Consider the following 26,513-nt stretch of genomic DNA (forward strand, 5'->3'; position numbering starts at 1 on the left):
TAAATTCTATAAATATATAAGCTAAGCGAAAAAACAAAAGCCCTTCCACTTGGGTCTCCTCACTGGGAAAATGTGGGGGGTGCCTGCAGTTTACAGTTACTCTGTGTCTGAATACAAGGTAAATGAGGCAGATGCCACGTGTCTGCCAGACCTACTTTTCTTTTCCTCCTGGGTGCACAGCCAGGATGCATTCCCCATCCTGACCACAGCTAGATGAGGCCATGAAGCTGAGTTATAGACAAAGACATGTGAACAAAAGGTCTGATCAGAAAAACCTCACATTCGATCCTTTAATCTCTTTCTCTCTCTCTGCTCCCAGAGAGCACAGAGAAATCCCAGAGGCACGAGATGGAAGGAGGCTGCAAAGAGCACAAAGGCTGTGACGAATGAGAATTCAATCACCACGATTTGGTGGCTGCTTGCTACAGCAGCCAGTCTACTACGAATAAGAGCAAAGTGCCACTCGGAAGGAGGATGCAGCCATCACAACATGTGCATTTGGCACTGGCTCGGCCATTCAGTGGTAGGTGGTAAGGAAATGGATACCCGAGGCTGAAAAGTGGGCACATCTCCCATGCCAATGAAATGGGCAGAACTGTGGCCATTCTCACTGTTGCCAAGTGAGAACCTGGGAGGCAGGCTGTATGCCTATGGAGTTCCCAACACCAGGGTAGGTGGTGGGAAAGAATAAAAGAATTAGTGTACTGATGGCTCTTTGGCAACAGACTACAAAAAAGAGCAGCGTCCAGGAAAGAACTGGCCAGCTCACAGACAGAAACTGAAAGCAACAGAGAATCCAGGTATCTGGGAACTAACTTAAGGTTAAGAAAAGCCTTTGGACTTTGAAAGTTAGACGGGAGACTAAGATTTTAAGCAGTAAAGGCCTCTGGAGATTCAGCCCCAGAGCAAAGTTAAGAGTAGAGTATGGCCTTCTCAACCAAACCTGAGAGTCTCAACACAGCAGACACATGGAATGATGCTTGGGGTGGGGAAAAAATACCCTCAAACATAAAGAAAGCAAGTTTGACAACTTGCTCTAGGAAAAAATTGGTGGTGTGGTGACTAGCTCATGGATGGACTAACGGGAAATGAAGAAGTCAGAAACCCACTAAGTTTTGGAGGGACCTGTGTTGTGAGAGAAACCCTAAGTCTGGGCTGGAAAAACTCTCTTGAATGTTAAAGACTCTGAACGGTCTCCAGGACAATATGTTTTTACCAGTCACTTGGTGCAGCCCCCAAGGAAATTATACCAAATGTCTGCTTCAGGTGTGGCCATAGAACAAAAACCTCCCAAGAAGACAGTCAGAAGCCAGGAAGAACAATGGATAAGGAAGTTCCTCCAGCTCCTCTACAATTTTTGCTCAGTAGTGGTAGACATGTTATGTGCCTCCCAATTCTCTCTTAACTGACTGGAAGTTTATATTGTGGTTACCTTGTCCCTGATCTGCCACTAAATATTTGGTTATGAGCTGGGGACGGGCAGTCTGTGTTTAAGTGGCCAGGCCACCAAACTTGGGGCAGTCCCATCCAGGAAACCGGATGGAAAGTACCGCCTCATCCAGGGGATGGATGATGCTGGGCTGGGACTCTGAGGTGGATTCCCTGGGAAGGAGAGAAGTGTGCTCTGTTTGGGGGAGGGGCAGTGAAATGGAATCTCTCACATCCGGTGAGGGACGTGTTTAAGAAATTCCACTTTCTTTTTTCCTCCTAACCACACAATTAGACAACGTTTCTTAGCTCCCCTGTGGCTAAATGGCACCATATAATTGAATTGTGGCTAATGAATTGTGAGTGTAACTGATTCCTGCCACTTTCTGGCCTGGCCCATGAAAACCTCGTGCACAATTCTCCATGTACTTCTTCCCTTCTGCTGGCCAAAAGGAAACTGCAGGAGGAAGGAGCTACGAGATGAAAGGAGCCTGATCCTTGAATTACTCTATGAAACACAGCCCCTCTGTCAATTCACAGTGGACTGTGATGTGAGTGAAAAATAGATTTTCATTATTTTAAGCCAGTGAGAGTCGGGGATTATGTATAGAAATGAGACTACCCAAATATATTTAATTTGACTTGTTATGAATTAACGTGAAAATACTTTGATTTTACTCTTAACCCAGAAAGTAACATACTTGTTACTGAATATTTAATGGTATGGTGCTAAGACATAACGTATCTCAGTTCAAGAGAAATCAAATAGAGCCAATATGTCCTGGTAAGTTTTATTTACACCTTTCCTCCTGGCACAGATAGGTAATAACAACAACAACAGAAAAACCAATTACAATTTAAAAATCACACTGATAATTAGAAAATGTTCTGTTCCCCTTTCTGTGGGTACATAATTCATTCAGACTATTAAGCAACCCGGAGTTTTTATCCTTCCATTCTGGAAAAGTATCAGTTAACTGTATAGAAAGGGCAGAAAGCCAGTAATACATACCTGGGGTTTTGCTTTTTGGAGCCTGTTCTCTGTAATTTCCAAAAGAAGAAAAGACCATTAGGACTTTAAAAAGATAAATAACTTTACAAAGATAAAATAAAATAAACTAGGGATAAAACTCAAAGGACTATCGCACTCCCTCATCCCCCCAATCAATAAAAAAATGATAACCCCCCCCAAGTTTTAGCTATATCAAAGTTTGATTTTACAATCAGTATTTACAACCAATATTACAACAGAAACATGTGAATTTCCTTCTCACCCCACTTTCTTACAGGGACTTCTGGTCATAAAATATCCTATCTTGGTTACATATGTACTGTCTCCACTCTTGAAGACCATCCAGACAAAAAATTTCGAAAGTCTTCATAAAGCAGGAAAGAGTCACATGTAACAAAAATTAAGATTTACATTTTGTGAGAGATGGAAGGGATAACGGTATGTTATTCTCAAGTGAGAAAAGAAATGGAGCCTTGTGAGGCAGGTTTGGGACACATAAAAACGATTTTAATTAATTTTAAGGTTCCAAATATGGTTGTGTGTCTTTCTACACTTACTGCCCTGGAAAATGTTAACATCACAAGTTTCTGTTCTATTAAAAATTATCCTTGACTTTACAAAAACAATTTTCTGAAGAAAATAGCTGTTACTGAAGAAATAAGCTAACCGTGTGAAGCTATCTCCTACCAGATTAGAATTACAAATGAAATTAAACTTACTGACTTATCACAGGAGAGCTGTGGAAAGTGGTGGTGAATAGCAGGGACAGAGGCAGCAACATTACCAAATACATAGGAGTCCGGAGAAGCTCAGTGAGAGCAAACATTTCATAAGAAAAAGACTGATGTTTAAAATAATGATGGCTCTGGGTTGTCAAAAACAAAGCCCACTGTTCTTTTTTTTTTTATTTTTTTTTTAATGTTTATTTATTTTTGAGACAGAGACAGAGCGTGAACAGGGGAGGGGCAGAGAGAGAGGGAGACACAGAATCGGAAAGAGCCTCCAGGCTCTGAGCTGTCAGCCCAGAGCCCGACACGGGGCTCGACCCACAAACTGTGAGATCATGATCTGAGCCGAAGTCGGATGCTTAACCGAATGAGCCACCCAGGTGCCCCAAAGCCCACTGTTCTTTTCAGAAAGTTCTATTTAAAGAGTAAGATATGTGAGACGTTTTCAAAAGGTTTTCATCAAAAGCAAATTCAAAGTTTGAAGACTTTGGTCATCTAAGGGATAAACTTAAATTAGCTGGACAAATTACCTGGCTACAGGATAAATGTGGCACTGCCATTTAGGTATTTTTAAAAATTTTTATTTTAAGATGTCCCCCTTTTTTTTAAAGTTTATTTATTTATCTTGAGAGAGAGAGGACAAGCAGGGCAGAGAGAGGCAAAGAGACAGAGAATCTCAAGCAGGCTCCAGTCAGCGCAGAGCCCAACATGGGGCTTGAACCCAGAACCATGTGTGATATCATGACCTGAGTTGAAAGTGAGTCAGATGCTCAGCCAACTGAGTCACCCAGGCACCCTCCCATATGTGTATTTGTAAATATGATCCGAATATAACATTCAAAAGGGCCAAGTCTAAACAAAGGATGTGTTCTATAAACTACATGTATGTATGGGAGAGATTCTGTCGTAGTTAGGATGTGCAGATATTTCTTATCTTTAAAAAAATTAAGAACTAATAATTATTTTAGGATAGAAAAAATACTCTTACCTTCTGGAGATTTTAGATCCAGATAAAGAATGGAAAAACACTGACTCAAACTTCCTTGATTCTGTACTTGGCGGGTTTTTGTCTTTTCTTATATTCTGATGGGTTTCAAGTAGATCTTCTTCAGGTAACACTTTTTTGGGGGGGTTTTGTTCCTTAACTGAAGAATGGCAACTACTTTCCTTCTTTCGTGTCCGTCTGACTTTCCCAATGAAGAAGTCATCGCCACTGTCACTATCCTCAGACATTGAAGACTGTTTGTAAAACCTTTCTTCTGTGCTATCATCAAAATACTCCTTTTCTTCTTCCTGTAATTCTTCTCCATCACTGTTATCACCAAGGGAGCTATCGGACCCTTTCCTTTTTTTAGTTTTACTTATTGTTTTCATTTTTGGGTCAGCAGGTGTCTTCCGCGGTTCAGACGGAACTACAGAATCCCTTTCAGAAGGCTTTGATGGAGAATCTGGAATGTCTACAGCATTGGGTCCATGTTCCATCTTGGTTATTTTTTCTTTTGAATTTCTTGGTTTCTTTGCCAATATTTTGGCTTCTTTCTCTTTTTGCTCACTGACAATAGTTCCTTCATGCTGTAACTTACTGGCATCATCATTTGAACACAAAGTGTCCTTGGAATGATTTTCTACTGAAGCATTCTTTGATGAGTTAATTTCAACAACATTTTGTCTTGCATCTTTAAAAGCTTTGACAGCAGCTGCAAAAGAAATAGCACATGACTTGTTTCAGCATTAAAACAGATAATAAAACATAACTGTTTCAGTACAGTATTTCTTCAACTATTTGGATATACTTAATAGGAGAACTGCAATTACATTAAATATATATGATAGATCTGAACCCACAGAAGAACTCTAGTGACTTTAAAAACCAAACTGAGAAGAAATGCTCAGAGGTATTCAATTTAAAACTCTAAAATTAACCATCCTTTCAGGCCTTGGAGTTATGAAAAATAGTGGAAACTTCACTGAATACAAATAAGAAAAATAAAATGGCCACTTCAATTTCTTTAGCAAAATTGTGTTGATATGATTGTGGCACATTATAAATTGTGCTTTCAAACATAAAAATAAATATCTTCTAATCTGTGACAACATTTAATTCTTTCAACGCATTTTATAATAATGAAAATTATGTGAGTACGTGGCCACATCAAAAGTAATATTATGAATTACATTAATATTTAGCAAACCAATTGTATTCAAATTTACCATGAATATATGTTATATATATAAATACATACATATTTATATATTAGAATTTAGGAAAAAATACAGATTTAATTTTTCATTAGACATCAGATAACTTCCATATTATCAGGCACCTTACCACATTTAAAAATATTTGAAGGAGATATTTATAAAAGGTCCTCAAAATGAAAAAAAAAAAAAACCATAGAATAAATAAATCAATAGCCATTTATTCAGAATCATATACCCAAGTGCATTTAGGTACATGGCTTAAAAGTCATTTAATTCATACCTTTTAGCACATCTATTTTTTTCTTCAGAAGAGGATGCACTGCTAGTCTAGCAATTGCTCTTTCAGTTGCAGTAGAATCAGGCTGCAAATTGAAATAATAAACATGGGAATAAAAGCCAGATAGTACTATTAAGAAGTGAATAAAAGAAAATCTATTGTAATTTTTTTAAAACGAAGAGCTAGGTAACAGGAATTTGTCAGTATTCTCATTAGATAAATCACTTGTATAATCCATGATGAAGAAAAAATAAAGCTCATGGTGACAAAAATAATACTGCCCTGAACAATTACATCATCTAATCAGGAACACCTTGGTGGCTCAGCTGGTTAAGCAGCAGACTCTTGCTTTTGGCTCAGGTCATGATTTCATGGTCTGTGAGATCGAGCCCAGGGTTAGGCTCTGTGCTGTCAGTGCAGAGCCTGTTTGGGATTCTCTCTCTCTCTCTGCCCCTCCTCCACTCATACTCTCTTTCTCAAAACAAATAAACTTAAAAAAATTATCATGTCATCCATTAACAAATATTCTTTGTGGTCTTAGTATATTTCCAGAACTGTGGTAGGCATCCTGTGTGATTGGGGGGGGGGGGGGGGGGAGCTCCTGCTTTCAAAGAGCTTAAAAAATCTAGTTAAAAATAGACTAAATCAATATGAAAGAACCAAATAACATATTAGTACTAAGCTGGGTGATTCAAAATATTGTAATGTTTGAAATTCCAGTTAACAGAGATATAGAAATTATCTGATGTTAAATATCTGTATTTTGAATGTCTGAATATCTCTACTGTACTCTCAGAATGTTCTACCAGTGCTTGGCTGATAGCCAACACTTCATAAACTTGATGATGCCTGAATGGAAGCTGATTATATATAATAGTTAATATATTTATGAATTTAGAAAAACCAATGATTTGGGATAATTTCTTTGAATATCATCTGTAGGCTGACAACTTCCAAATTTCTAACTGCTACTCTAACTTGAGATTGAGGCTCCTGTATGAACCTCCTGCTTGACATATTAAAAGAGAATTCTTTGATATCCTTCCCAAAGCTACTTCTTCAGTCTTTCCTATCTTACTGTAATTTCAATTTTGCTGGTTGTTCAGAACTAAAACTTTAAGAATTCTTCTATCACATTTCTCCTTCCTTCACGGCTCACAATTATTCCTTTAGCAAATCCTATAGTTCCAAATGCAAAATAGATTCAGGGCCAGTCACTTCTCACCACTTCTGCTGTTAAGACTTTTGACCAATTCACTGACACCTCTCACCTGCAGCACCAACGAAATATCCTCAAACCTGGTCACTTGCTCCCCTACACCTGATTTTCCATATAGCATCACAGTGAGTTTTTAAAAGGTAACCAGATGATGGTATGTCCTTATCTCTTCTTCTTCAAGCTTTACTGCCTTCTGATGCTTAGGCTATTCCATTATAAGCTCTTCTCTACCTGGAATGGTATACTCCCAAATATATACATGGCTGATCATCTCGTATTATTCATATATCTGCTCAAATGTTATCTGAACTAACACAACACTTGCCATAATTCTTTATTTACTTCACATCACTTAGCACTGCATGTCAGTGAAGGTATTTTCCAATCTGTGAGGCAGGGGCTTTGTTTTCCTCATTGCTACAGACATAGTGCTTGGATCGGTAACTGGTAACAGGCTGGATTCGATAAACATCTCATAAAACAAGTGAATACATTTCACTAGGGTGTCACGTAGAGCTGTCAGCCTCAAATGTCTTTATTTTAAATTTACTCTTCATTGTTAATGGACCAATATAAAGCTTTTTTTTCCCTTAGTAATACAAACTTATGAGCACATTAGTATGTGCAAGATGATGGCAGTTTGAAGTCAACTGTGTTTGAAGGACTTATCCAGGCAATGTACAAGAATCAGTTGCTTTTCTATGAAATAGCTAAAAGGAAAATAAAGAAAACAATCCTATTTACAGTATCATAAAAAATGATAAAATACTTAGGAATAAATACAACAAAGGAAGTGAAAGATCTTTACACTTAAAACTTGGTAAGACTTTAATAACATGAATCAAAGAGGTTGCAAATAATTGTAAAGGTATCTGTAATTATAGATTGGAAAAATTAGTATTGTTAAAATATCCGTAGTTCCAAAACTACCTATAAATTCAATGCAATCCCTATAAAAATGCCAATGGCATTTTTCATAGAAATAAAAAAAAATCCTACAATTTGTATGAAACCACAAAAGACCCCGAATAGCCAGAGCAATCTTGAGAAAGAAGAACAAAGCTGGAGGCATTATGCTTCCTAATCTCAGACTATAGTACCAACTTTTAGTAATAAAATAGTATGGTATTAAAATAAAAACAGACCCATAGACTAATGGAATAGAAAGGAGAACCCAGAAATAAACATTTGCATGTACAGTAAACTGCTATTTGATGAGGGAGTCAAGAATACATGATAGGAGAAAAGACAGTCTTTTAAATAAACAGTATTAGAAAAACTGGATATTCATATGCCAAAGAATGAAACGAGACCCATATCTTACCACTCACAAAAATTAACTTAAACTGGACTAAGAAGAATGAAATGTGAGAAGTGAAACTGTAAAACTCCTAGAAGAACACGTAGGGAAAAAAATTCCATGACACTGGTTGTGGCAATAACTTTTTTTGGATGTGATACCAACGGCACAAGCACCAAAAGCAAAAATAAACTAGTGGGGTAAGATCAAACTACAAACTGGCTGCGAAACATAAAAAACAGTGAACCAAGTGTAAAGGCAATCTACAGAATGGGAGAAAATATTTGCAAACCATATCTCAGATGAGGAGCTAAAATCCAAAATATGGAAGGAACTTATACAACTCAACAGCAAATAAATAAAACCAAATAAAAATAAAATCTGATTTAAAAATGGGCAGAGGACTTGAACAGATACTTTTCCAAGTAAGAAATGGCCAACAGGTACATGAGAGGAAGCTCAACATTACTAATCTCTGGGGAAATGCAAATCACCCAAAACCCCGATGAGAGATCATCTCATACCTGTCAGAATGGCTAGTATCAAAAACAAAAGAGCTAACAAGTGTTGGTGAGCATGAGGAGAAAAGGGAACCCTGGCACACTGCTGGTGAGAATAAAACTAGTACAGACACTAGGGAAAACAGAGGAGGATCCTAAACAAATTAAAAATAGAAGCAAATGAAGTCAGTTATCTCAGAGAGATGCTGTGTTCAATGAAGTATTATTCATGATAGACAAGACATGGGAACAACCAGGAGTCCACTGATAAATGGAGTGAATAAAGAAAATGTGGTGTCTATATACATATATATGTAAGTATATACATATATATATACACATATATATACACAACTGAATATTATTTAGCCATGAGAAAGAAGAAAGTTCTTCCATTTGCAACAATGTGGATGAACCTGGTTGGCATTACAATGAGTGAAATAAATCAGACAGAGAAAGACAAATACTGCATAGTAGGACTTATAGGTGGAATTTAAAAATACCCAAACTCACAGAGACAAGACCAGATTGTTGGTTTCCAGAGACTGGTGTTAGTGGTGCAGGAAAAGTGGTGGAGGGGGAGACTTCGGTCAAAGGGTACAAACCTCCAGTTAAAAGATGAACATCTAGAGATCCAATACTCACCAGGTGATTATACATAACTATACTTTATTATATACTTGCAAGCTTCTGAAAGAGTAAATCTTAAATGTTTTCACCACACAAAAAAATTTAATTATATAAGGTGATAGATGTGTTAATTAATTAACCTTATTATGGTGATCTTTCACAATATATATGTGTATCAAACCATCAAGTTGTAGAACTTAAACTTACACAATGTTTGCTATATGTCAATTATATCTCAATAAAACTAGAAACAAAAAATAAAAAAAAAAATTACCAAAATATTTAAAGTTACTATATCAGCATCTGTAGACAAAAAGAAAAGAAATAGTTTCTCAAATTCTCATTCATTTAGCTGTAAATCTATTTAACAATAACATTGTCTTGTAGTTAATGTGACAAACCTACTTTGTGCACTATGATATCTGCAAATATACATTTCAACATGTCCTTATTACTTCTAATTTTTATAAACTGGAAATTTTGATAAGGTCAGCTACTTAACACCACCACCAAATATCTTAGAGAACAAAGTACTCCTGTTCTACTGAAATCTGAAAAAATGTCAAAGCTATTTAAGAATACTTAAACATCAAGAGATAATACAGTGTAGAAATTTCATGAAAATCTTGGTGAGTATGTGAAGGTGCACAAAACATTTCATTTTTCTGGCAAAATGAAATTGAACACTGAGAGGATCAGCCCTGTCATTTTTAGATCTGACACAAAAAGGACTTTGGAAGGGGTTGAAAATGCATTACCAGAATGTTTGATCTAGAAGAGTTTATTAGAGAAATGAAAAAACACAACAAACAAACACAAACAAAACAAAACAAAAAAAAAGCAGAGCCAGAGATAGTGCCCTGTCTAAAGCCATGCAACTAATGGCAAATCAACAGTAGCCAGAATGCAGAAACTCCTAGAAATTTAAGCTTCTTCCCTTTGCTGACCAGCAATCTTTGTAAAAAGAATGCATTGTACAGATCTCCTTAAGGTACATCTAGTCCTTCAAACTTCCTTACATTTAGTTGCCAGTTGTTTTTAATTAATTTAGATCTGTTCTTGATGGTCTGTTACTAATTTGCAAATCTGAGTAGCTTATGATTTGGGGAGTAGAATTCTAACTGGGAAAAAGGGCAAACCGAAAAACTGTTAATGGCATATACATACTTACATGCTTTATCAATACTAAGGATTTCAGTTAGACCAATAAAAAATGTGACACATGTATTTCTTAAAATATTTGGTTTTAAAAAAGTCTTAGTTAAAAATATCACCTTTTATAAGCGAAAACAACCATTTAAATAAACTTTATTTCTAAGGAAACAATGCCAAATTTAACATTTTAAACTTCTTTTGAAGTTTATTCTTAATACAGCAATTTGAATTCATTCAATGTTTTTGAATTCAAATTTTAACAAGAGGTAAAGGGAATACAGACCAATGATTTTACCCAATAATTACACTAAACAGTCCTGACTTGATTTCAAGATTACCCAGCAAGTTGGGAAGAAGCTAAACTCACAGTCCAGTTTCTGAACTCAGTCTAGTATTCTCTATCAGTTTTCTTCTAAAGTATGTGAGATCACTTTTCTCTCATTCTGTGACTCCCCTCCAAGCCCCCTCCAAGCTTTCTGGAAAGGAATCAAACATAATTATGAACAAAGAGGCTTGTGAACTGAGTGGGTGCAGGTTCGTGGCGCTGGCAGTGCCCTGGGTCTCCGCTGCAAGCCGCCAGGTCTCCATTCTGCTGAGGACACTGGGGGAGGTGTAAGAGCTCACAAGAACAAGCAAGGCAGAAGCTGGCATGAGACCCTTCAAATCCTTTACCCCTCCTTATTTTGTTACTGGTCACCTTTCTGCCTCACTTACGTTTTCCCTCTTTATATTTACTGATACTTACATTTATATAAACATGCCTCAATATGTGAAAGCACGGACTTACACATTAAGGACACAAACATCCTCTTCCGAGGCTCACAATCTTGCCCTAATTTCAAAGGTTAAGACAATAATGTACAAAATAAGTGAATGTGATAAACCTCCTTGGAGAGATGAAAAATGTTATGGTGGTTTATAGAAGAAATTCAGTCATATACCTTAAATTTAAATGAACTCATTTATTGTGAAGCTTAAAATGCTACGTATTCTCTATGAACAGTTTTTACACCTGCATGAAAAAAGCCTTCACAATATTAGAGGATGTGTGAAGGAACCACAGCTTTCCTTATTTAACACTGACACAACATTTGCCATGGAAAATTCTCAGGAAACTGTGGTTTTCACACACCTCCAGATTCTTCCATTTCAAATAAATTACATAAAAAAAGGGAAAACACCTCATCTTTTTATGGAAAAATTTTATTTTGGCATCTGGGTATTTATTATGAACACAAGCATTTGGTGTTCAATTCTGAAAGGAATTTTGAGAATGTACATGTGAATATAAACAACAGTCTAAAAATGAAAAAGCTCTCTTACATGCACTATTCATTCCTGTGAAATGCTGCCTAGAACAAACGGACTCTTAATGCAGTGGTAGAAGTAGAATGCTGGTATGTTTCTGACATTAATTAGACTTAATTTCAATTCTAGGTTTTACCTAAAGATATATGAATGTTTGTATTTATTAAAAATATCTAGGGAGGTAATATGAACCAGTCCTTTCAGCTGATTCAGAAGAACTGTGGCAACCTAAGGCTCTGAGTCCACACTTAAGGCAACGGGAGACCTTTCTAGATTTGTTCAGGTTGTATAAAACCTAGGACACCATGTTTCCAAGATGTAGTCTGACCGACAGGGGACCCATTCCAGCATTTTCTCTTAAACTTTTGTTTTATGGGCAGGACCAGGGTTTAGACCTTGGACCTGCCATCTGCTAATGACTGACTATAGGGGTATTTTTGACCCTTCTGGGCCCCTGTGTCTCATTTGTTAAATGGAATTATTATCATCTTCCCAGAGAAAGCTAATATATAAAAAGCATCTAATGAGTCAGGCAACTAGTAGATGTTAACAGATATTAATTTGCTTCCCCTTATCCTGTGGTTGTTTACTATAACTATCTTTTACTCCCCAGAAGATGACATATTCCTCTAGAAAATACTCTGTGTCTCCTATTCCCTTCCTATATTCCACACTGCCCGGCTGATGGCTTTGCAAGCAACAGATGTTTTTAATTGAGAAGCTCCTGAAATTCTGGCACCAGCTGTCTGGAAATGTCAGAATTATCATCCTTCAACTCTCTAGCTTTAAAATTTCATCATATACATATTAACTGCCTACTTAACCTTTCCACCCCTTTTCTGCATTTCACTATTACGACTACACACACACACACACACAAACCCATGTGTGTGAACATATACACACCTGAATGCTTTCCACATGAGATCACTGTTGTAAGATCAATTGAGATAAGACTGTATATGGAAGAACTGTGCAAGTTGTAAGATATTACACACATTAGTTTGCTCTGCTCTGCTCATCAGACAGCCTCAAATGTGCAGAGCTCTAGGTAACAGACTTCATTTCTGTGAGGTTATCTTCCACTGAGCAGCTTTTCTTTTTTTTTTTTTTTTAATTTTTTTAATGTTTATTTATTTTTGAGACTGAGAGAGACAGAGCATGAACAGGGGAGGAGCAGAGAGAGAGGGAGACACAGAATCTGAAACAGGCTCCAGGCTCTGAGCTGTCAGCACAGAGCCCGATGCGGGGCTCGAACTCAAAGACCGTGAGATCATGACCTGAGCCGAAGTCAGATGCTTAACCGACCAAGCCACCCAGGCGCCCCATGAGTAGCTTTTCTATGACACACTGAAGAACAATCAGTCCTCCCTCCACAACACTGCTATCTGCCTCATTTTATAGAAAATTAGCAAATTTTCATACACAAGAACCAAATCCAGTGGAAGAACATCACAAATGAAATAAAATACTAACAGAACAGGTGAAATCAAATAGCTTGGGAGGAATCTGAAATGGTTTCTAAAGCAGGGCAGTCTCCCTTGGCTTTAAATCCCTGCAGGATTCCATCAAGAACTTTGATGAAATAAAACAATTTTTCCTCCCTTCCTCTCTACCTTCCCATCCTCCCTTCCTTTGTTTGGAGGAAGGTACTAACAGGGCAAAAATATAATCAGGTTTCACTTGACACTTCACAGTGAGATCCTAAACTTTTTACCTGAACTGCTATTAAAAATCTCATGACTACAAATATGGTCCTATGCAAATGATTTTACTTATACAAAGTAACAATGATAAGCTAACATAGACATTTGTTTCCCCATTTTTTGGACAAAAGATATTTCACACAATGGAAAAGCTGAACAAAGGGTTGTACGTAGAAGATACTCTAAAAAACTGATGTGCTTTAAAAAAAATATTTATTTTTTGAGAAAACGCGCACGTGTGCGAGCAGGGGTAGGCAGAGAGAGAGAGAGAGAGAGAGAGAGAGAGAGAGAGAATCTCAAGCAGGCACCGTGCTGTCAGTGCAGAGCCCGATATGGGGCTTGATCCAGCAAACCATGAGATCATGACCTAGCAGAAATAAAAAATCGGACGCTTAACTGACTGAGCCACCCAGGCACTCCTAAAAAATGTACATGACACGTGTACTAATATTAACCTTCCAAAGTGAAAACAATCAGGCTAGGAAGATTTAAAAAAAAAAAAAATACAAACATTGGATTTTTTTATCGTGGGTATTTTCAAATACTGCCAAGTTTTACTGTTAAGAGTTTAAATGGAAACGTTATTATTAGGATACTACATTGCTTTTTAGTCTCACCGTAAGTGAAACATTAATGAAATACTTCTAGAATTCAAATTTAGCATCCAGAAAGTTCGAAAAATTTATTTCAGTAAAATCTTAAAAGATTATTTTTTTAAACTCTCAAAACAAAAATACATTCTATGATATTTTTACAGTTATCACTATTCTATTTAATATGTATGTCACCATTATGCCTGAGATACAGACCAAACTACAGTTTAAAACCATAATAGGATCATATTTTTTCCTTCTCTTCATGAATAAAATCCTATGAAAAATTACTGTAAAATTATGCTGCTACAAAATAGGCTGTTGTAAAAAACCACATTCAAGACTTAAGTGTTTTTTTTTTTTTTTTGGTTAATGTTGGACAATGACAACAACAACAAACTCTCCCTCCCTTCAAACAAACAAAACTCTTTTATGTTCTTACCATCTTAAAATGCTTTAAAATTCAGGGGTGCCTGGGCAGCTCAGTCCAGCTCTTGATTTTGGCTTAGGTCATGATCTCATGGTCATGGGATCAAGCTCTGTGTAGTGCTCTGTGCTGAGCATGGAGCCTGCTTGGGATTCCCTCTCCCTCTCTCTCTGTCTCTCTCTCTATCCCTACCCCATCTGTGTGTGCACTCTCTCTCTCTCAAAATAAATAAACATTTTTTTAAAAAATGCTTTAAAATTTGACATGTCTCATACCAATTGTAGAGAAGTCAGTGGGCAAACGGACATTCATAGTTGGAGATTCCAACACGTGTCTCTTGGCACTCAATAAAACAAGTAGGCAGAAAATCAGTAAAGAAAGTAATCACCTGAACAACACCAACAACTAAAGTGACCTACCTGACATTTTAGGACACTGATCCCAAGAGAAAACATATCGTTTTCAAGTACACAGGAAATATTCACCAAGGTAAGGCACGTTCTCAACCATAACACAAATAAAAATCAGAGAAAATGTGCTCATGGATCATAAAGGGAACAGTAATGAAAAGATACCTAGAAGATCCCCTAATTGCTCAGAAACTAAACAATACACTTAGAATTAAACCACAGGTCAAAGATTAAGTTTCAAAGGAAAATTAAGTTCTTTGAAAAATTGAGTTCTTTGAACTCAAAGAAGACGAGAATACAACATACCAAATTTAAGGGTGCAGGTAAAAGAGTGCTTAGAGGTAACTTTATAGCACTACGTGCTTCTGTTACAGAAGAGGAAAGGTCTAAAATCAGGGCCTGAAGTTTCCACATTAAGAAACTAGAAAAAGAGCAAAATGAACACAAATGCATGAAACAAGAAGCAATATGGGTTAGAACAAATGCCAATGAAAGTGAAAATAGAAAAACACAAAAACATCAATTAATCCAAAATCTGTTTTCAGGTTGGAACTCTTATATGTAGACACTACAGAGTGAGTGGAAATGAAAAAGGGGAAACAGGAAGGGAAAGAGAAAGCGAGGGGGGGGGAATAGTACGGAGCAGAACTGGTTTGCAGTCCTAACTGTGCCACATAACAGTAGTCTCCTTGACTCAGCTCACTCCATGCTTTCTGATCTTCCGTTTCCTCATTTGTAAAAACAGGGGTAAAAATAATCTTTCACAGAGCAGTAAATATGTTGATTAAATAAATTAGTAACAAAAATTACTTGGAAAAAAATAAAAATACTCTTTGTACTCATTAGTAAGAATAAGAGACTAATTGTCTCACATAAATGCCACATTTTAAGTTCAACATACCTTTGAGGACTTTGAAGGCGTGATGTTACAAGCAAAGTAGTATTCATAAATTACCATAAAATATTTTTTTAGTGGCAATATTGGAGCTCAAGTGGGGAAAAATCATCATACATTAATAGTAACTGGCTGGTTGGTAAGTTTTCTCTTCAAGGAAAAGGGTGACAAGAAAAAGAAAGTCAACCAATTATAGATATACCTTTTTGCAGATTTTTTCGAAGTTGATATCATCACCGAGAGCAGATTTAGTTACTATATCAGGTTTCAATTCCTATAAAAAAAATAAAGTAATTTTAGTTATGAATCTAATTTTAAAGCATCATTCATTACTAATTATTATGAGGTACATTCCTTCCCATGTTTTGCTTTTAAGAAATTTGATATTAAATAAGTTCTTAGTTTTTAGACAAGAATAACTCCTATCATAGTAATAAATTATCATACTCTGAAAAACCACAGAAAAAGGAATTTAAGAGCTAATCCTCCTAAGATAATTACACTCAGATTCCAAGGAAGCCAGAAAATTCAATGTGCCAAGAAATCTCTAGCATAATAAAAACTCTTTAACTGAAATAAGATTAAAATAATTCAAAATGTTAATTTAAGATTTCAAGATTCAGGGCGCCTGGGTGGCTCAGTCGGTTAAGCGTCTGACTTCAGCTCAGGTCATGATCTCACGGTCCATGAGTTCGAGCCCCGCGTCAGGCTCTGGGCTGATGGCTCAGCCTGGAGCCTGCTTCCGATTCTGTGTCTCCCTCTCTCTCTGCCCCTACCCTATTCATGCTCTGTCTCTCTCTGTCTCAAAAATAAATAAACGTTAAAAAAGAAAAATTAAAAAAAAAAAAAAAGATTTCAAGATTCAAAGAAATTACTTATTTCAACGACATTTCAGGACATAGGCAATTATATCATTTTATATCAAAATGTAAATCTTTATAGAGAAATACTTAATTTTAATTATTTATTAAAAAATCTAACCAACACAATACTTTTATATTATGCAAAGAGTTTATTTTAGAAAATTGAAAAACAGAAAAGCAGAGAAAAAATAAGTAAAATTACTAGCACTGTTTATTTACATGGTTACAATTCTATTACACACTCTACTACATGCTTATTTAAGAGAATTTAAGTTTGATATACATTTCACTAAGTAACAAAGGGTGACTTTAGACCATACAAAAATGAAGTTTCTCTTAACAGCTATCAAGTTATTCTATTGTGCAGGAAAAAATACAGTGAACATTTGCATATTTTTTTTTCATAATATTGTTGAGAAGACAGCTAAATAAAAAATCAGCTAGTTGGTTTTAAAACAACATTGACTGACAGTGAGGTAGACGTGTGTGATATGGTAAAAATTGTGTAGGTACTATTACACGAAAATGATTTAATTTATATTTTAAATAAAAATAGAACCATAGCATTTTGTGAGCTAGCTTTATCATCTAATGACAGAGCAAATGTTTATCCTTTTTTTTTTTCCCATTCTCTTACATCACTGTCCTTATTTGTTTAACCAAACTTTTATTATTGGACATATTTTCTGATTTTTATCTTTTAATAAATAGGAGCAGAATGATATCCTTGTACGTACTGACTTGTGTATCTCCTGAAAAATGTCCACATATTCTATATTAAAGAGCTGTGTAAAACTATGTTTTTGGAAAGAGGAAAATGGAAAAAAAATTAAATATTGATAATTATGATCCAATGTCATAAAGATTAGAAAGCACGGTTTCTGAGAATATTCATTCTTATTGTATATACACTAATATGACTGTACACTAATATAAATATTAAAAAAATCTATATAAGCAGCATAAAAAGACTCTTACTTTTAAGTGTGTGTGTGTGTGTGTGTGTGTGTGTGTGTGTGTATGTATACATAATACGTCTTCAGGAACTGATGAATTAATATGAAAGATTAGCTTCCCCGAGGTAGTTTAAAGTCAGTAAAATTATTTACAGTACAGCTAAAAAAAAAAATCCAAATCTTAAGACTTGCCCTGCTTTTGTCAATGGCTGGCTCTAAGTACTTTTTTCTACTCTGTAAGTGAAAAAGTCATTCTAAAGAGTGAATCAGTTAAATTTTATTGCAAATATGAACATAATGCTTCCAGAAGGGAATGATGTTGCCTAAGTCTCAAACCATCCACATACTCCTTCCTAAAGAATAAATTCAACAAGGACTACAAGAACCATGCCTTCTTCATTATTAGGAGATACAGGATAACGGAAACTTCAAAACATCAAGTTGAGAAACTTAACACCAAATTCAACAGAGCACTCACTGCATCACAATCTTGTGCACACAAAAAGCCAGGGAATACAAGATTAAGAAGACACTGGGAGAAAAAAAAACGTGAGTGAAGGACATACACGAATGACAGACAAAAAGCACCACTAGAAAACAAAAACTACTACAGAGAGTCAAAATGGATACAAGACTGAGACTTGGTAATTTATAGCAGTGGCTACAAGGGAGGACTTGAAATCAAGTGGTTCTGAAGGCAGGGGCCTCAAGAAGCAGGCACAGAATCAGATAAATAGGGGCTTTGTTCCTCCTTTCAGATATAATGATGAAGGTAAAGGAGGAAAGAGAGAGAAATTAAGGGCCCTTTGGAGACAAAAGAAAAGACAGGTAAACTAATTCCTCCTTATCAACATTCATTAAAAAAATGATATATGGTGGATCCAGATGGCTAGGATTTCAAAAAAAATTAAATTCATATAAAATTAAGGAAAGAAGAAAACAGAAAATGTAAATAAAAACACTTTATTTCATAGATTCTCTCCTAAAATTATGAAACAAACAAAAACTGTAAACACCCTCCAAACTGTATTAGGGAGTCTCAAACAAACATTTGGATTTATACAAAAAATATGCAAAATTAGAAATTAAGACACTAAGAACAGAAACAGGTAGAACAAAGAAATACATGAACAGCTGATAAAGTTTAGGAAATAAAAAGAAAAGAAAAATAAAACATCTCAGAGATGGAGAACAGATTCAAAGAAAAATTCAATAAAGCATCTTGAAGAAAATCAACTGGGGCAGTTAGGTGGTGCAGCTGGTTGAGCGTCATCCAACCCTTGATTTCAGCTCAGGTCATAATCTCACAGTTTCAATGAGTTCGGGCCTCATGCTGGCTGTGAGCTGATAGCATAGTGCCTGCTTCCCCCCTCCCTCTGCGCTTTCCCTGCTTGCATGTTCTCTCTGTCCAAATAAATAAATAAACTTAAAAACAAAAACCAAAACCTGGGAGGCTCAGTTGGTTGAGTGCCCGACTTCAACTCAAGTCGTGATCTCACAGTTCGTAAGTTCAAGGCCTTCATCGGGCTTTCTGCTGTCTGTGCACAGCTCTCTTCGGAGCCTCTGCCCTTTCTCTCTGTGCCCCAGTCCTTCTCATGCTCTGTCTCAAAAATAAATAAACATTAAAAAAAGAAAAATAATTTTTGAAGAAAGTCAAGAAAACTACCAAGAAAATGAAAATGAGATAAAGAAAACAGCAAAGGAGGATCCCACATATCTATAATTGATATCTCTGAAGATGAAAAACAAAACAATGAAAGAAACCAATACTTAAAACTGTGATTCTAAAAATCTGGGAAAACAAACAACAGAAAACTTAAAAAACAGAAAAGCTAAAATGAGTTGCAATGATCAATAATGCAACCTATCTTTGTAAAGCCATTAGACATTAAAAACAAAGAAAAAAATCTTCAGAGACTGGAGGCAAAAATAACAATTTAGTTTAAGAGTAAGAAAATAAAGGTTGTTATCAAGAATAATATTCAAAGCGAGTTCAGAGAAGCATTTTCAAGGTAAGCAGGTTCAAGCCAAGGATTTTATACCTAGTCAAGCTGCTCTACAAGTATCAAGTCTACAGGAAAAAGTTTTGAACCTGCAAAAATTCAGAGAATGTTGCACACATCTGCCTCTCCAGAGGAATCTTCAAGAGGAAAAGCTTTGGCCAACAAGAGATAACTTTGGTAGAAGGACTGATGATGAGTATCTATTTGCCGAGCTATAATGAAAACAAATATGGGGGCACAGGATAAAGAATTGAAGGTAAACTTGACATAATCTAAGTAAGATGAAAATGCAGTTGAAAAAATAGGAGAGAAAGGAAGAGTAGAATAAGATCACTCATTGACTACTGTTTAGGTAATATGCAGGAGTCAAAGGACAGGGTTTAAAATGGACTGAAAAGTAAAATATTACATAAGAAAATGGGAAAGTAAGGGCACTATATAAAATATGTAAATACAAAGATAAATAAACCATGGAACAAAAATATGTATCTTTCTAAATACCACAAACTTCTTAAACATTGCAAAAAGAGACATCTAGACAAATACAACATAGAATACCCAATAATTAGAATGTAAAATATTATATGACAGAGTTGAGAACACAAGGAGTATATTTTAATGTGAATTAGTTTAATGTACCTACTAGAAGGAAAAGATGTCCAGACTAGATCAAAAAGCAAAACCTAAGTCTACGACATATATATGAGACACACAAAAATGTTATTCAAAAACGCTAAAAATAAAGGAATTTGCAAAGATACATGAGGCAAATAGAAACAATTAGAAAACAAGAGTTGAGATCATGTATCAGATAAAAAATAATTTAGATAAAGACAAAAAATGGGGCGCCTGGGTGGCTCAGTCGGTTAAGTGCCTAACTTTGGCTCAGGTCATGATCTCGCGGTCCGTGAGTTCGAGCCCCGCGTCGGGCTCTGTGCTGACAGCTCAGAGCCTGGAGCCTGTTTCAGATTCTGTGTCTTCTTCTCTCTCTGACCCTCATCCGTTCATGCTGTGTCTCTCTCTGTCTCAAAAATAAATAAACATTAAAAAAAAAAAAAAAGAAAAAATGAAACAAGACAAACAGAAAACTACAGGATATGGAGAAATAGAAATACGTTACTAACAGAAGACTTTCACACAACACTCTCCATTCAACAGATCTCAAAATAAGAGGAAAAAGGCATTAGAAAGTCTTAACCTAATAAGGTATATCTATCTGTCTTATGGATTTGTTACAAACATTATGCTCTTATAATACAAATTATACCTTCTCAAGCATACATGGAACATTAAACAATTGATCAAATATTAAGTCAAAGTAAAGTAAGTATTATCAAGCAAAATATGAATACTCCCCGATCACAATGAAGAAGTAGGAATTAAAGAAAATCAACCTATAAACAAAAAAGCTCTCCTACCAGGAATTTTTTAAAAAACAACAAAATCCTCAAACAACTCTTCAGAAAGGGAAAATATAAACAGAAATTTCAGGGTTTCTGAAAATTAATAAGGAAACACTATATTTTGGAATTTATAGGAAGTAGTTTTTATTCTTTTTTTTTTTTTTTTAATGAAATGAGGATTCCTGAATCTTTTAAAAATGTATTTAGTTTTGAGAGAGGGCATGAGTGAAAGAGTAATAAGCAAGGGGCAGAGAGAGGGAGGGAGAGAGACAGAGAATTCCATGCAGGTTCCATTCTGTCAGCGCAGAACCTGAAGTGGGGCTTGAGTTCACTCGAAGCGAGCCTTGAACTGATGAACCGTGAGACTGTGACCTGAGCGGAAGTCAGACGCTTAACCAACTGAGCCACACAGGCACTCCTAAAGTGGTTTTTATTGTTAAAACAACTATATAAATAAAAATAAGGTACGAAAATAAATGAACAAATGCTAAATAAACTAAAAGGAACCCAAATTATCTTTGTTCAATTCTTTATCAAAGGGAAAAGAAGACCCAATTAAATCATGTGATTTGTCCAAGGTCCTATAGTTATTTTGTGGTAAGACCAATTAATTAGTGCTTCTACTAGATCACTACTTATTTTATTGCTTCTATGATGTAATCCAAAAGATCTTCACCATATTTAAAAGCATTCATGTGAAAACTAACACAAAAGTAAACCGTATTTCATGGTTTCCAATGTCATATGACCATTTGAACATCATAAGAACCTGCTACTGTGTAAGAACCTTCTAGTTTTAAATGAAGCAGTAATGATTTCTATAAGCTGTGTTTGATGTACTTTTCAACACAAAAAAATAAATGTTTTTTAATAAATGTGAGGTGCTGAGCAATCCCAGTAGGTAATTTTGGCAACTTCTGTGGTCTTTCAGAACTACTACAGGGAAAATGTTACAAAGGTTCAAAATAAACACAATACGGGGCGCCTGGGTGGCTCAGTCGGTTAAGCGTCCGACTTCAGCTCAGGTCACGATCTCGCGGTCCATGAGTTCAAGCCCCGTGTCGCGCTCTGTGCTGACTGCTCAGAGCCTGGAGCCTGTTTCAGATTCTCTGTCTCCCTCTCTCTCTGACCCTCCCCCGTTCATGCTCTGTCTCTCTCTGTCTCAAAAATAAACGTTAAAAAAAAAAAATTAAAAATAAACACAATACACTTAAAAGAGAAGTACAGACTGAAGTTGATCTGAATTTAACAATGTTGAATATATTTAAAGAAATGTTGCCACTAAAAAAGACTGGGCATTTTTTGGGCTAATTATAAACAACAGCCATTATCAAGATCTGTGAAGGGTCTGAGAATTTACCCTCCTTGAAAGTTAACAGGTTAGCCTGGCATAGTCTGATGGATGACAGCAGTAGACACAAAACTCCTGGGCCAGAAACAAAGGACAGTTTATTACTCAAACAGCAAGAACCAGAGTACCTGCTTTTTATCTTATCCATTGTTTTGCAAAATATCAAAGGCCCCAGACACATAGTAGACAATAAACTTAACAAATGCTGCAATCAAAACTAAGGGAGCTTTTTAGGAATATAACACCTTTGAAAATTGACTATTAAGTACGGAGCATATTCTCAGAATGAAGAAGGACAACTGTTTACATTTGTATCTTTGATAGTACAACCCGCAAACACAAATTAGGGTTATAATAAACCCCTAGTTTTACAACATAAGCACCTATTATTTACACATTCTGTACTAGGCTGAATGGCTTCCCAAACATGCCTTGAAGATGGAGGAAGGGGCCATGAGGGCAGGAAGGCAAGTGGCTTGTAAAAGCTGAAGACGGCAGCAAAATGATTCTTTAGGGTCTCCAGAAGGCATACAGCCCTGCTGACAACCTTGTTTTAAGACTTCTGACTTTTAGAACTCTAGGATAAAATATCCTTCTTGTTTTAAGCCATCAAATCTGTGATAATTTGTACAGCAGCACTAGGAAACTAACAAACTTTCTATCTCCTACCAATCTTCATATTACAAAGTAATTCATTACACTGTATTATTTGGACAAGCACAATGTACCATAAATAATGCCCAGAATTAAGTATCTTAATACCAAGTTATGAAATTACCAAAGTAAATTAAGATGCAATATGGATGGCTTAACCTTTCCTTATGACAATACTCACTCTTGGAGCCAAGTTGGTTATTGCCTTAGTTTTAAATGTAACCACATGACAACATAGGGAATGCTACCTCCCAAGTTATAGTTCATACAAAACTTTTAAATCATGTTTAAATAGCAAACCTATATGGGTAGGGATGCTGTACCCAAACTAAAATTTCGGTTTAGTGCTATCGTAAGTAGGCACGGAGAATCTAATAAATCCAATGTCTTTCTAGACCATGCAAAAACACCATTAAATATTATATTATGAAGTTATCCTCCCTTCCCATATGTTTATTCACAAGAAATCAGGCACTGCCTTTTAAATAAGACTCTTCTTGATGTATTATCACAAATGGATAGATAGCACCTCAAATGTTAGTATTCCCTTCAGCATGGTAAGAGGAAATTTAACCCATAACCTTTTTGCATCCTTCTCAGAGTGTGTTGTGGAGTTTACTTGGGAAGTTCATGTTAAACTTTCAAAACTCACAAACTGTCTCTCATTGCTCTAAATTCTAGATTTATGTACTTTCTGACTCAGAATATCTAATATACATTTATTTATTTATTTGTTTATTTATTTATTTATTTATTAAAACTGTTTATTTACTTTGAGACAGAGAGAAGGAAAGACAGTGCAAGCAGGGGAGGGGCAGAGAGAGGGAGACAAAGAATTCTAAGCAGGCACCATGCTGGGAGTGCAGAGCCCAATACAGGGCTTGAACCAAGGAATCCTGAGATCATGACCTGAGAGAAATCAAGAGTCTGATGCCCAAATGACCGAGCCATTCAAGAGTCCCCTCTAATACATTTTTAAAGTGAGAAGTTTTAAACAACATTTTCATTTTTCTTGGATTGTATGAAAAACTAAATAGGTTATAATTTGGCCATATGATTTTAGTCATATTTTAAGAATGAATTACACTTCAAATGGATTATGAAAGCCAGTTGCTATAGCAAATTCCACTAAGGTCCACTAGATCAGTGATTTTAATTGCGAAGATAGGGAATTTATTTATTTATTTATTTATTTATTTATTTAAAATTTGAAGTAATTGACAATTTTCAAAGAATGCTTTGGATGATGGGTAATTTTTAGGATTTTCCGCTGTGGTGTGTCTTACCTGACAATACATCTACTCTCTTTGTTATAAATGAATGGCTCCCCACAAAAGTTTGAAAAACAAGTGAAATTGCAAGGTTTGGGGATAAAACTCCAAAAAGCCTTAATTTAGTTAAAAAAGTAGAGAGCTCTGAAAGTACAAATGATATTTAGAGGCTTGAACAATAAAGAGATGAGACAATTCCAGCTTTTTGGCTAACTATTCAGAAGTGAAAGTACATTCTAACCAGCTTGTTGGGAACAGTTCTGCTTCAAGAACATAAGAAGGAAGCAAACTTTAACATGGCCAGGTAGTAAGCTATCTAGTCCAAACGAAATGGTTTTAGGCATTATACAAAACAGTCACTGAATAAGTTATGCTTATATTAACCTCTGCCTTCCATTTTCCTGATATAAAAAAGGAATGAAAAACACAGAGTGTAAGGTTCTTCCAGGTTAAGAAAAGTGTCTTACACATCTTTGCCCCTAGGTTCCAGTATAAGACATTTGTTGAAAGGACTGGACCAGAGTAAAGAAATTTAAAATGCCTATTTGTTAGTGAGAAAAGAGAAAATCTAAAGGAGGTCAGTAAAATCTCTTATCAATAGAAATGGCCAATTCAGGATTTGCGAATAAAGTTTCAGTTGCACGTGTGGGCATTTTCTTTATGAAGCAAAGGTAAGAACAAATAACTGGGAGAATGGGAGAAGGTAAAATATGACTTAGGGACTCATTGAAACCTACATATCATATTATGAATGGGTGGGAAACTACCTTAGCTAATAAGCCAGCTAAAAGATTTATATTCTTTCTGAGAAAAGATTTCATACCAACTGTAAAACTAAGATCCATTTTTACACCCAGCAACAGATATTTTACATAGCAGCTAAGTAATGTATTTTATATGTACTTGGTGTTGAAAGGTTATCTGGTCCCTGCACGCACCACACATGAACATGGTGAAAAAAATATTCATTAGAAATCGAAAGAAAACACACCAGTTCAGGGCTTGTATGATAATTTTGCACTACGATATTTCTAGTGTATGGGGTTAATTCTATATAAAATGACTAACCAGAAAGGAACACTTAGCTTTCTTTCATACAAAATAAATTCCAAAGCCTTTTTGCAGAGAAAAGTATTTCTCTTAAATTTTAAAAAGGTCCGGGCACCTGGGTAGCTCAGTTGGTTAAGCGTCCAACTTCAGCTCAGGTCATGATCTCACGGCTTGTGAGTTTGAGCTCCGTATCGGGCTCTGTGCTGACACCTCAGAGCCTGAAGCCTGCTTCAGATTCTGTGTCTCCCTCTTCCTCTCTCCCCTTCCTCGCTCATGCTCTGTCTCTCTCTTCTCAAAAATAAATAAAAACATTAAAAACGATGAGAAAAAAATTTAAAAAGGTCTTTATTTTAGATTGAATATAATCATCTCAAATATTCTACAGTTTCAAAAGAACAAAATCCATTACTCCATATGGAAATTTGATTTTGTATCAAAGTCATATGCTACAGACTTAGGGAAAAAATACCTAGATATATTTCAATTTAGGAAAACGTTTTGAACATTTCTGAGTCAAATAAGTATGGCCTAACACATTAAAAGACACCCCCCCCAAAAAAAAAGGAAAAACGTTACAAAAGACAAAAGAAAAAACAAAAAACCACAAATGAAACCATTCTCAACTAGAAAACCACGGATCACGGATAAATAATGGGAAAATGAAGATACCACAGTTATACTGCAGGTGCTAAATACGGAATACTGCACTAAACAACTTTAAAATGAGTGCAAGAAAGACTCACACTAAATTAGACAAGCAAAACTTGAGCAATTTTACTCAACAGTACAGAAATCCTATAAAGGGTTTTCATTTTTTGAAAAAAAAAAGGTCTTTAAATTTATCACCAACACAAGAGAAACAAAAATGATCAGTGATTTACTAATCAAATACTAACTAAACTTAGCTTCTGAAACTGGGCTTAAGTAGTTTCTTTTCCTTAGGTTTCCTTAAAATTACTGAAGTTTGAAAATCTTGGAGTTTATTCACTTGGGAGTTCATTCGTCAGGGGAGCAGGGCTCTGTGTTGACTTGTGCAAGACACACCTTCTTTTACTGTTAGACATTCAATCCAGCTTTATTTTCTAGCATCAGTATAATTTCTTTTATTTAAGCTTTCAAATAGAATTATCCAAACCATTTTAAACATTAAATAAAGCATTAAATTCTATACA

General features: G+C 35.7%; 1 protein-coding gene across 1 annotated transcript in view; it reads right to left on the reverse strand.

Annotated features, from left to right (window-relative positions):
- The window catches only part of SRFBP1 (serum response factor binding protein 1), a 70,676-nt gene that overhangs the window by 5,814 nt on the left and 38,349 nt on the right, over nucleotides 1–26,513 (reverse strand). The window contains exons 4-7 of the mRNA XM_060636293.3: nucleotides 15,993–16,064; nucleotides 5,651–5,732; nucleotides 4,157–4,865; nucleotides 2,441–2,469 (exon numbers count right to left, since the gene is read on the reverse strand). Coding sequence (XP_060492276.2) covers nucleotides 2,441–2,469; nucleotides 4,157–4,865; nucleotides 5,651–5,732; nucleotides 15,993–16,064 — 892 coding nt within the window. The remainder of the gene's footprint in view (nucleotides 1–2,440; nucleotides 2,470–4,156; nucleotides 4,866–5,650; nucleotides 5,733–15,992; nucleotides 16,065–26,513) is intronic.

The sequence above is a fragment of the Panthera onca genome, chromosome A1, assembly GCF_046562875.1.
Source record: "Panthera onca isolate mPanOnc1 chromosome A1, mPanOnc1 haplotype 2, whole genome shotgun sequence".
In the NCBI taxonomy this organism is placed as follows: Eukaryota; Metazoa; Chordata; class Mammalia; order Carnivora; family Felidae; genus Panthera; species Panthera onca.